The 12,265-nt window shown below is 40.9% G+C and overlaps 1 protein-coding gene across 4 annotated transcripts in view; it reads right to left on the reverse strand.

Moving 5' to 3' along the window:
* Positions 1-12,265, reverse strand: part of snrka (SNF related kinase a) — a 70,406-nt gene extending 58,141 nt beyond the window's left edge. For 2 of the 4 annotated variants that reach the window (XR_002063780.2, XM_013266541.3), the window contains exons 1-2: positions 11,992-12,265; positions 10,545-11,258 (exon numbers count right to left, since the gene is read on the reverse strand). Coding sequence is in view for 3 of the 4 variants with exons in the window: in XM_013266541.3 (XP_013121995.2) it covers positions 10,545-11,133 (589 nt within the window). In the remaining variant the exon portion in view is untranslated. Of the gene's footprint in view, positions 1-10,544; positions 11,259-11,346; positions 11,966-11,991 lie in introns of those variants that run through there. The other 2 variants (XM_013266542.3, XM_013266543.3) reach the window with 2 other exon arrangements.

Below are 12,265 nucleotides of genomic sequence, written 5' to 3' on the forward strand. Positions count from 1 at the left end.
CAACTTCAGTAACCCTACAAAAACTCAATGCTGTTTAGTTTTCTGTCTTCATTTCTGTTGGAAGTGATATCAGAGCTGTACGTTTTAATTTTTTTTTTCAGTAATCTCTGTCAGAACGTGGTATATCATGTATAAGGGAAACTAGCGAGCCAACTCCCTGCTAACTTCTAACTCTGTTAAATTTAATAAATTGTGTTTCATTGATGCCTGGATGTTAAACTTAATTGTTACACCTGGTAAAGCAGCAACACTGATTATTTTATTAAAGATGAAAGAATTTAGACCGGTTTTAACTCTCAGTGATGCTGCAGTGTTTGTTTGACTTTGGGACCTGAACCAGACGGAGTTTTGGACCCAGGCTCCTGACTACGGTAGCCGTGATACTCCGACAATCAATCAAGCACTGCAGCTTCGTAGCTTACCAGAGTCGTACTAAAACATTTTTTGACAGATTTCTAAGCGCTGTGTACCATATAAAATTGGTTTGAGGTCAGTAAGCACAACCAGAATTCATACATAAGGCGCACTGTCGATTTTTGAGAAAATTAAAGGATTTTAAGTGCGCTTTATAGTGCGGAAAATAGGGTAATAGATATTAAGGCACTGTAATCAGCTATACTTGCAGCTTGGAAGTGTCCACATGTTTATGTTCAAGTGAATAAAGGCCATTTTCCATCACTCTTTTCCAATAAGCTACTGTCATTGATGGCAAACTTCCTAATTTGAAGTGTAAATCTATTGAAACAAGCTGCCAGCAGCAGCGTTATAGTGAAATAACCAAAGCCTAGATAGAGTTTTCCCTCTAAATTTTAAGTGAAAGTATAATATAACTGCTTAACATTTTAGTTTAACAATAATTGAAGTAAGAAACCTATAACTCTTTAGGAGCTGCACAACACTGTTACATAATAAAACTGACAAATCTTTTCTACGTAGGTTGGTATATCTTGGGTGCAAGGTTTTTAAACCAGTTTCTCAACCACCATGTAAATGCATCAATAATTTCCATTAGAGTGCACTGTGCAAGTGCTCCAGCAACACATGGTGGAGTAATTTGGTTTTTCTTGGGTCAAACATCATCAGCTAGTAGCATCTCTTCCTTTGTAGCCTGGGCAGTATGTGTTTACCTCAAGTGGCAAAGCAAATGTGTTGTTTCCTGCTTCACCAGGAACTGGTTCCTTGAATCTTTAGTTAAGTACTTTGTTACAGGTTGTTAAAGTAACTTGCTTTTTAGGCCTTAAAGTGTCAAGCTGGGACAGAGCTCTTGCCACTGTCTTAGACATGCCTTGACAGGGCTTGTCTCAATATTGCACACTAGGGAATGTAAACACATACCAGTGCTACAGCAAGGATATAGTAACATGACATGCTTATATATCTCGAAAAAAAACTTACACATACATCCCTAATTGCAGCATCATCCTTGCCTTTACAACATGTCTTCAATTTCAATCTTCAGTCACTTTAAATCCTTCTAACCCATTGACAGTGCCTCTACAGGTACTTAACCTTCAGCAAGAACTTCCAGCTACAACCAGTTTGGTTGTGGAATCCATCACAATCCACTACTCTGTTGGTTACTGGAGAAAGAAGAAAAAAGTCATAGTGCAATCTAGGGCTGCTCAATTAATCGAATTTTAATCTCGATTACGATCTGGGCTTTCAACGATCATTAAAAATGACTGAACCGATTATTAGCACCTCCCTCGTGCTTTACTCTCACGCTGCTCCGTGTGGCAAATCGAGCGCACCTCTCCGCGTTTCGAACACGCGTCACAACAATTAAGAAGACCCGAGGGAAGCTCGGAAAGCTAAGCAGAAGTTATTTGGAGAGGAGAGGATAATGGCTGCTGAAGAAAGAATGCCGTTGGTTGAAAAGAGAGATAAAACGACTTCAGTGGTGTGGAAACATTATGGTTTCGCGGAGTCAGACGTGGATCAAGTAGACATAGTGTGTAAACTTTGCTACGGTGTCGTAGCTGCACCACAGAGCAACACTACAAATTTATTCAATCATTTGAAGACCGCTCACAAAGTGACATACGATCAAACAATGAAGGAACATAGAGAAAAACTCTTGACAACACCTGCTTCATCCTCACAGACCTCCATTCACGCTACCCTGTACAACGCGAATAAATATCCCACCAGCTCCCAGAGACACAAGGAGATAACAAACACGGTAACGTTTTCACTCGCCAAAGACCACTGCTCAATTAACACAGTGAACAACCAGTATTATGCAGTATTTTGAAGTTCACTAAACATAGATGTTTACATTTTTCATTTATTTTTTATATTGCAAACATTTGCACTGTTATCAGTATTTGCACACTATTTTATATTATTTTTTGACATCTTTAAAGCCATTATTCAATACATTGTTATTGTTAAATAAATATCGTCAAATAATCGAGATCTCAATTTCAGTGAAAATAATCGTGATTATCATTTTTGCCATAATCGAGCAGCCCTAGTACAATCTCCTCCTCCTCTCTGTATTACAGTCATGATGCTTTAATTAATGGTTGTGAAATTGTGTCTCTTGGCATCTCTTCCTCTCGTTCAGCCTTTTACTCTGATGAACCACAAAGCAGCTTGAAATGACAGCAGCCAGAGAACTAGTAGGAGGAACTGAACCACATCAAGGCTGAGAAATGCTGTAATAACTGGTTTGAGGGTTTGAAGGTTTTCTTAATAACAGTCAAATGATTAAGTCCTTGACTTCACAATAATGACAATGTTGACAAAACTGTAAAGCTAAATTACAGCTAAATTACTATGCAGACTTATGCATCATGTGCATATTTTCGGGCTGAAAGTGCAAAGCAGCGTCTCAGTGTTACAAGGGTTAAATGTGACTGTGCTGGAAGAGGAAAACAAATAAGTCTTAACTCATGTCCTTGATTCTAGCTAAGTAAAATACAGTGATGTGTCAATTTAGTTGCCTTTTGTGATTTCCTCTTAATTTCAGAAATCTGTGGTGTACAAGGTCAAAAGCACTAAACCTGTATGTAAAACCTTCCTTCCAACTCACAGCTGGCCCATTACGTTAATTTTAAGCTAAAAATAATAATAATATAATAATAATAATAATAATAATAATAATTAAACATTTTTATTCTACCTATTAAGAGTAGTTGGCTTGATTCTGAACCATGATCTGACGTATCATTTATTGAATCTTGGTGCACCCCTTCATTCTGGCATCAGCCAGCTCCTCTCCTCTTAAGGTAACTTTTCTCTGACTGGCTACTCCTTATAAACACCAAGTGTAAAGAGCAGATGGGTAGGGCTGCACACAGTGAGGTGTGTGCTTGTGATGGCCATACTTTTGATGTCATATAGATCCAAGAGGAGGAAAAAAAACTGTTTCAAATTGAACCTTTAAGTTGACATCAGATTACGTTTACACAGTCCACAGTCCACAATGTTACTGAAGTTGTTAAGTGGCTTGGTGCCACTGTACTCTTAGTCAAATACATGAAAAGGATAAATAACTGAGACTCTCACAACCTGAAACAGCTGAATTCTTTACCAGATGTCTAGTTGTCTAGACATCTGAAGCAAAAAAAATTACTTGATGAAAAAAGTGTAACAATTCATCAATATATTCAGAACTTTAGAAACCATTCCAGTAATTCTGCATAGGAGAAAATACTTTTGGTCCCCTTTATATAATTTCAGAAATTTACAGCTCTGAAGTAAAACCAAAATTCAAGCTAACTAGCTTGCCTGAAAGTTAACCCACAAACGTGTTACTCTACATATCAACTAGTCAATTAGGGTGTCAAGCAGCCAGCAGGCTACACAGTGGCCTGCAATGATTTGGAATGATAGGCCTCAATGCACACAACAGCACTCACCTCCATTTTGTCATGGATGACTGAAAGGCATAATTACACTTAATCACCCCTTTCAATGCCTGCTCTCTGCTCTTTTTAAAGTGGAATCCTACAGTGATAATGGTTAATCTAAGAGGTACATCTATGGTTAGATCTAAGGCTAACATAATTTCCTTTCTTTGTCTCCTCCGATCTATCTTCTTAAAAATATAGCCACATCTAACTCGTTATTTAGTTTGTTCTTAAGAAAACAACAGCAGATTGGGTGTCAGCTGGCAGTGGAAAGATATACTGACAACAAATGTGAACACAGCTGACTGTTTCACTGTTTAACTAGCTCACCAAGTGCTGGCCAGATGCAATACACTCTTGCTGCTCTATCTAGGATGTGAACTTTTGGATAAGTCAGCCAAACAGTCACTGTCCCTCTCAGTGTGTGTATTAATAGCAGACCTGTTGAATCGAAAGCAGAGCAGACATCTGCCAGCTCTGCCTGCTGCATGACTGTTCTCCAGGAGGTGGGTGGGAGAGGAGGAGCTGACAGAGGTACAGAGGATGGCCCAAGTAAGAAGAAAATGGCAACATCTCAAAGCGAAGTAGAAAACAGACACCGATGCAGAGCCTGGTCTGGTTTGTGCCGCTCATCTCTGCCTCTAGCTGTTAAATCACTGACTATGCTGTAAAGCAGAGATTTCAAACACAGAACCCCTGAGCCAGAAAAGGCCCGCCAAAGGATCCAATCCAACCCACTGGGGGAGGGGGTATATTTTCTGGAGTTTTCACTTTTGTCATTACTTTTTATTTGAGCCTGAAATCTAAACTATAGCCTTCATACAAACAAAGACTTGCCTGCTCCACTATATCAAAGTAAGCAACACATAAGGCAAACAGAAAATGAGGTATTTTCCCTGTTAGTACATCCAGTGAAAAACATAAAGGGTCCTGTTTTTTTCACTGTAGAGCAACTATTACATTCTCTCAAAAAGGCTATAGCCTTTGTAAACACAAACAGCTATCCATCCATCTGGCTTTGTGTGTACAATTCATTATTTCACTTATACAAAGTAGTGGCAGCTGCACAGGTCTCACTGCATGCAACAAGTTCACCTCTCATACACTGCTTAGTGCTTTTGAACATGTCATTCTGCAGCCTCTACAATAAAAAAGCCGAAACAAAAGAAAGCGCAGAGTAGTTAGGGCCCTGTCAGGCAGAAACCCATAGTGTCAATCCCACCCTCTCAGCCATATCGCAATTTTCAACTCAAGTCCTAAAAACTAAAGGCAGTTAGAGTGACAAGTCCCAACTGTGCATTCAGTGCCTAAAAAGCACACAGGCCTTGAAGAAAGTAAGCCAATGTCTTGTTGCAGTTCTATAACTTTCAACTTAGATTTGCACATTTTTGCTAAAGCTACGTTCACTGCAGGGCTGCCGTGGCAACCGCATTACAGCAGTGGTGTCAGAATACTCAGGCATGTCTACCAAGCAGTTTATCAACCCAGGTACTGGTACAGTTTACATCAAACCATAAAGCTAATTCCTAAGATGGCTTTAGAAAAAAGGTAGACAAATTTATCCTCTGGGGATCAGAATGTCTAGATTATGGCAACACAGCAGCTGCTGAAATATTTCAGTAGGACAAACCTACCGACACTGACATCAATTGGGTGACAAAAGATCAAACATATAAGTATTTTAAGTAACCTGACAACATCCACCAGTCATTGATGGTTGAGGGTTAGTGTTTGGACTGACCCCTTTTAAAGAATTTACACTTTTACAGTTTAGAACACCCAAAGGAAAAGGTTTAAGCAGGGAAAAAAAATAATGCCGAAACATATAAGCCATCATTACATTATTTCATTTGAATTATAATTTCTTCTAGTTTCAGATAATTTGCCTCAAATCCTACCCCTAGCAGTAGACACGTTGCTAGTCACGCTGTGAATGTTAATAAGTTAAAACAGACCACAAAAGATAGTACCGCCAAAATAAAAGAAAAATTTCTTTTGATCAAAACAAAAAATAAATACAGTCACATGAAAAAGAAAGGCCTTGTGCTTTGTGTCCAGTAGGGGACTTTTAAATTGTTGGCAACATGGTTATTCACCATGACATCCAGCCCAACAGTGGAACCTTTGACTCAGAGTGTCTTCGTGTCTTGAGACTTTATGCAATGCACAGCCTTTGCCACCTGTCACCCCATTCATTTACATGAGTCTCCCTTGGAAGCCTAGATAGCTTTGACTAATCCCCACCATAACTGACTGACAGCTGACCATTTGCTCACACAGACACCATTGCTAAGTAGGCCTGCATCCCCCTTAGATTTATAAATCACTCTTTTACACACACACACACACACACACACACTAACAGGTCAGGTTTCCCTGACTTCTACTGCAATAGCATGCTTTTGAATCAATGTGAAGGGTGCAAGAGGCTAAAGAAAGCAGGAGTAAAGAGAAACCTTAAAATGCACAAGTTCTCATACAACCAAAAAACATTCTCAAATGCAGTATGCATCTAATGATACTGTTAATATCATGTTGCGGTGGCTACGAAGTACTACCAACTTCCACATATCACACAAACAGGCATTTCAGTTGGCATTTCAATGGAGCAGATGATAAATTTCTGTCTTTATCTTGTTTTTGTAATAAGGAGGAGAGACTAAGATTAAGAGACTAGATATCACATGTAAAGATTTTGCATATCAACGGACAAAGTACAAATGCAATGGTGTTGTTAAACCAAATACAATAAAGTCTTCAGACAGTGTGATTACATTTAAGGAAGAGACCTTAACTGATGCAAGTTCAGGTCTGGCAACGCAAAGAGAACCTTTTGAAAAAAGGAATACGTCATATAGGTATAACAGCCCAACCCAAAATGTGTTTAACACAATTACACATTGTGTATCAACATCGACCATCACAAATGTTCTTTTCTTCCAAAATTCATGACAAATGGATACAAATTTCACAGCATCTTTGGAAACATTCTTAAGATTGCTACAAACTGTGCCATTTTAGCAATCTCATAAGTTTGCTGCATGCTACACTGTTTACTGCCCCAAAATAAACAATGTAGACCTTCACATTTGAAGCATATATGCATGAGTAGGACTTGAATCTGTATATAATTACAGAAGATTGTTATTCCTTTGCTACGGCCATTGTTGTGTGGTGTTTGCATTGTAAACAAATGACGTCCCAGATGTTCAGACACGTTGCTACAACAGCCCCATGCACATTGAGGTGGTACTCAATAATGGAAATGGAAAACAACGGAAACCAAGTAGAGTCAAGTGGAGTCGAGTAGGTACTAGAGCAAAAGAGGCATAAGTTGTGAAACACTGACACGTCCAAGGGACTGTGAAACTGTTGTACTACTTTGTGTGTTTTATGTGTGGAATTGAGAAGCATGTTTCTATCCAGCTGGTTACCAAATGATGCAGGCACAGAGCAAATAAACTACAAAGACAAAATGGAAAGTGAAGAAATGTCATTCTCCTAAATTCCCTGTTTTAATCAACAGTGTAGATTTTTTTAATGTAAAATCCAAATCCAGCGACAAAGAAAATCTTCTGTCTGATTTGCAAAATCATCTGCCAATCAGGAGGGGGACACAGCTCCTTCAGTCTCCTATTTAGTGGTTATGTTAAAGAAAAGCATGCTCTGTGCTACAGCAATAAACCAGGCTTTAGTTTCAATAAAGGGGGTTCAAAGACATGAAACAAGCCCCAAGTGGAGATATGACAAATTGACTGAGACTCAAACCAGCACAGAGCGAAAACACAATCATTAATAAAAACCAGAAAACATTTGCTGTAAATGATGCCTTTTTCTTCCACTGGCTCAACAATGATGCTAATAAAACAAAAGCACGGAGGCAGCCAAAGAAGGTTCTGTGTAACCAAGCTCTTTAACACATCTTTAACAATGACTTAAAAGGACTAGCTTTATAAGGGGGAGTGTGCTTTCACACATTAAGTAAGAAAATAACAGTTCTGTCTAGAGGAATTGCAGTTAAGACATTTGTTTGTTAGAACCCATCTTGGCCATGTCTCTCTACTGGATGTGTGGAGTCACTATTTATTTATTTATTTTTTTTCATTTAGTCATTTCCATTCCAAGCTTATATCGATCCTGAGCAAAAAGAAGTGAAAATCCTTTTTCTCAGTGGAAAATGGTGAACATAATGAGAAAAACTGGTCCTGGGGCCAGTGGTGGGAACAAACTGAATGAGTTCTAGTCAAAGCCAGTCAGTCTGTGTCAACACAGGACTGCATAAATAGCTGCATTCTGCTTCTTTCTCATCCTCTCCTGGCCCAGTCCAAACAATAGCATGGATTAACTGTCCTTCCCATCTACTGGCAGTGGGCAACAGTAACCAGGACTGCAATTAAGAGCCCCTCTGGCTGCTCTCTGTAGACACAGTCCTGAAGCTTTAGCGATGGAACCAAAGCCAGCAAAACAGCTCTACTGTGCACACGTGCGCACACAGTCACCAGTAAAAATGTTGATAAGGTTCATCAATGGCTGCTTGTAGCCAGGAAGGCTTTCGTAGGTTAAGGGCTTTTCATCAGCTAAAGAGTGCCAAGAGCACAAAATGCTGAACCTCTTAGTACAAAGTTTAACCTATCCGCCATCAGTCGGACCATAACAGTAAGAAACAATACCCTGTAATGAAACGACCAAGTGGTAGTGACTGAAATACACTGCCTGGACTGAGACTATATACAGACTATCATTTTTAATCTATGAAATTATACATAACAAACACGATCTAATATGATTTAGGTTCTATGCAAGGAGATGAACAGGACTCTGCTCTCTTAGGGACACCCACTAGAATACTAAGTAAACCTTTCAGAGGCCTTGCCTACACATGTGCAAACAATAAGTACTTTCTCCTCATTCCACTATTTTAGAGCACAACAATCCATGTGGCTAATGGCTCTGACCACAGGATCCAAAGGCCACACCAAAAAACAAAACAAACACAAACAAAAAAAGCAACAACAAAACAACAACAACAAACCACCACAGAATAACCATCAACCCAACAACTGGAGAGAGCTGCTGCTAGATAACACAGGAACAAGTAGTACGTATGCAATTACTATGAGTGCCAGTAAGTATATCTCACACAGCAACCAGATGGAAGAAAGCACAGACTGGCCCACTATGCAGCTCAACAGTGAGGTGAGCGGCGTGTGGACTAATCTGAATACTATAATTGTAGGGATGCTACTGAGGACTCCATGAAACTGATAAACATTCCAGACTGGTTACTACTGGGGTTGTAACAATTTCTCCCGAACAATGGTTTTGGTTCATACCACAATTTGGGGGGCCCACATTGTTAGTTTATACCTTAATTCATTCTTCAGAGGGAGTGCATAACAAGAAAAAAGAAAATGGTCTTCTCTTTACTTTGATGGATAATGCATGTTTGTTGCTTGCCACCAAAAGCAGCAAGAGATAACATGAAGCCTGCCACTTATTCAGATATCCCCTGCAGTCAAGCAGTCAGAAACTGTTCACAGAGCACAGGGTACAACGCTGTCCAGTCACGCGTACAATATCAAAGTCTTAGGATAAGTGAGCATGTTTGTGATTGCGTGGGTGTGTACGGCTCAATGAGAAAGTAACCGCAGCTTCCTCATTGCCTCAACTGCACCTCTCAAGTTTGTGAGAACGAACTCCATTTGAAAAAGAAAAAGCAAATTAACATCTAGCTGACTGCCCTTGAAGGAACACCTTTGAGAGCCCTTGCTACATGCATAAATAATCATGAGACCGATTTCACACTCCTTTAGGATTAAGACTGCATGCACACCCACACCGTCTGAAAAACAAGCTTAACAGAGTACATCTCGTTATCCAATTCAGGAGATGGACTTACAGTAGTCCCATGGTTTTAGTCTCAGCAAAGCCATCTGATATGACAAATATCATAATTATGTCATGGAAGGACACGCAATCTGTCTGTCTGCACTGTCAGTCCTCACAGGAAAATCGATGAGACAGTTAATTCAGTGCAATGGGACACTCACAGACATCAACGGTAGTTGGGCTGACCTTGTAGCCCTACGGCAGCTCTCAAAATGATCCGTGTCCAGCAGCACAGTGCTGGAACACACACCTTGGTATTTAAAACAAGTTCTATTACACAGTCCCAGGGCTCATGACTGTTGAGTTAAATCTTACAACAACAGCGAACACGTGCTCAGGCTCCGTATAAAGACTAAGTGTCGATGTGTTACAGCAGGGTGAGACAAAACTGTGTGAAACAGGTGCTAGCTACACTGCCACCCATCACACCGCTGTGTGTGCTAAAACTGGCTATTTACATGACTTTGATAAAGACGTTCTGTGCAGTTTGATTCCAAAAGCCTGTTTTCTGAAAGATGTTTTTTGTTTTCTTTCCTTTTTTGGAAAAGCTAGGGCAGTTAATAAAGTGGACTAGATAGTAAACTAGTGCTCAAGGCAATAGGCCTGGTCCTCCTCAGTGGAAGATAAAATGACTGCTCAACCTTAATGTGTGCATTACACTTTTAAAAATGCACTGCATCAACATTCACATCCTGTCTAGTACACACCTCTGCAACTCACCAATACAATGTTCTAATTAGCTGTGTGACTCATTTCATTTCTTTAGCATCATTCATCAGCCAAACATCTTTTGCATACCTACAGCCGGAGCATCATACTCATCACCCAGTAGTATTTCAGGAGCTGAGTACGCCAAAGATCCACAGCTGGTGGTCAGCTTTTTTCCTGGCTGAAACTTGTTACTGAATCCAAAGTCAGTGAGCTTGACCAACCCTTGTTTTTCAAAGAACACCACGTTCTCGGGTTTCAGGTCCCTGTGCACCACGTGCAGCCGATGACAGTAGGAGATAGCATGGACAATTTGGGCAAAATATTTCTTAGCCAACTCTTCGTTCAAGCCCTCCTCATGCTTCATGATGTAGTCAAACATATCGCCTCCATCTCCAAGCTCCAGGATGAGATAAAGCTTCGTCTGCGTATCTATCACTTCATACAGGCGCACAATGTTGGGGTGCTGCACCAGCTTCATGCAGCGGACCTCCTGGAAAAGGTGGCCCGTCGCCACTGTGTCTAGCTTAGTCTTGTCAATCACCTTCACCGCCACTTTCTCCCCAGTGAAGACATGGCGTGCCAGCTTGACTACAGCGAAGTGGCCACGGCCCAGGGTCTTGTCCAGGTCGTACAGGCCGGCGATCTTGCCATCGTAGCCACGCTTGAAGCCTGCCATAACTCTGGAAGGTGAGGAGGAAAGGGGAGCCCCCGCTATGGGCAGGAGCGGGTTGGATGAGTCAAGAGGGTCCAGCTTATTTCAATTCATCAAAGGCTTAATGTTAAACCCATGGCTCCAGCTTCCTAACGCACAGAAGACACAAACAAGCAAAATGCATTAATTACCTGTCATGAGAAAAGCTGATGTAAAAAAAAAAAAAAAAGGAAGCACCTTTTTCCATTGTGGTGACATGACAGTCTAGCCTAAATGCATCTGCCTGTTTCTTTAAACAGCGTTATACAGAATAGGCTTGGCTACATGATAGAATTAACTGAGTTCAGCTAAGCGTACTGAACATAAATATGTTAGCGCAAAACCCGGTATGTTTAACCATTCAGCTTTCTGAACGCAGTGAGGAGGCGTTGGGCTTGTTTTGACAGGGTGGCTGCTAACTGCTGCAACAGCTAATGCATCCCAACTCGTTGCCTCGTACTGATAAAAATTGCACTTTCCTAACATGTATACATACATTAAATGTTTAAAAATACTTCTTACAACAACGGCAGAGTTTAAGTTCGTAACTCAGCTGTGTAACGGGCCCGGAGGTAGCACAACCAACTAACGTTAGCTCCCACCCGGGGGAGGGGGCTAGCTCGTTGTTCATTGATTGATCCTATGTTAGCTTACCGAATGACTCACGTTAATCACTTTTAAACAACGGAACGTCACCAGCCCACCCTACAGAATTCTCAACACAAACTCATTTTTCGCTTTGGTCACTCAGGTGAACAGGTCTTTCTTTCAATGCCACCCAGCTAGCCTTAGTTAGCATGTAGCATATAGCAAGCTAAAGTTACTACGGTTCACTCAGCTCACCGCTCCAGCTTCTCTCCGCTAACCATAAACCCGCGAGTCCAAGTCTTCACCGGGTACCTTAAGCGCTCCGGGGCTGTTTTTTTGTGGCGAATAATCACAAAAGACAAGGACGGTGCAGCCTCTTCAAGAAGACCACGGCACTACACGGTGCCTATGCCCAGCGTTCATTCCATGAAGTAGGCATTGCATCGTTGGCAACAGCTGCCCTAATCGGAATGGTAGTATCCTCCCAGCCGAGGCGGCAGGGCTGTGATGCTGCCTTCGCGTGCTGAAA

This window comes from Oreochromis niloticus, linkage group LG11, assembly GCF_001858045.2.
Source record: "Oreochromis niloticus isolate F11D_XX linkage group LG11, O_niloticus_UMD_NMBU, whole genome shotgun sequence".
NCBI classification, from domain to species: Eukaryota; Metazoa; Chordata; class Actinopteri; order Cichliformes; family Cichlidae; genus Oreochromis; species Oreochromis niloticus.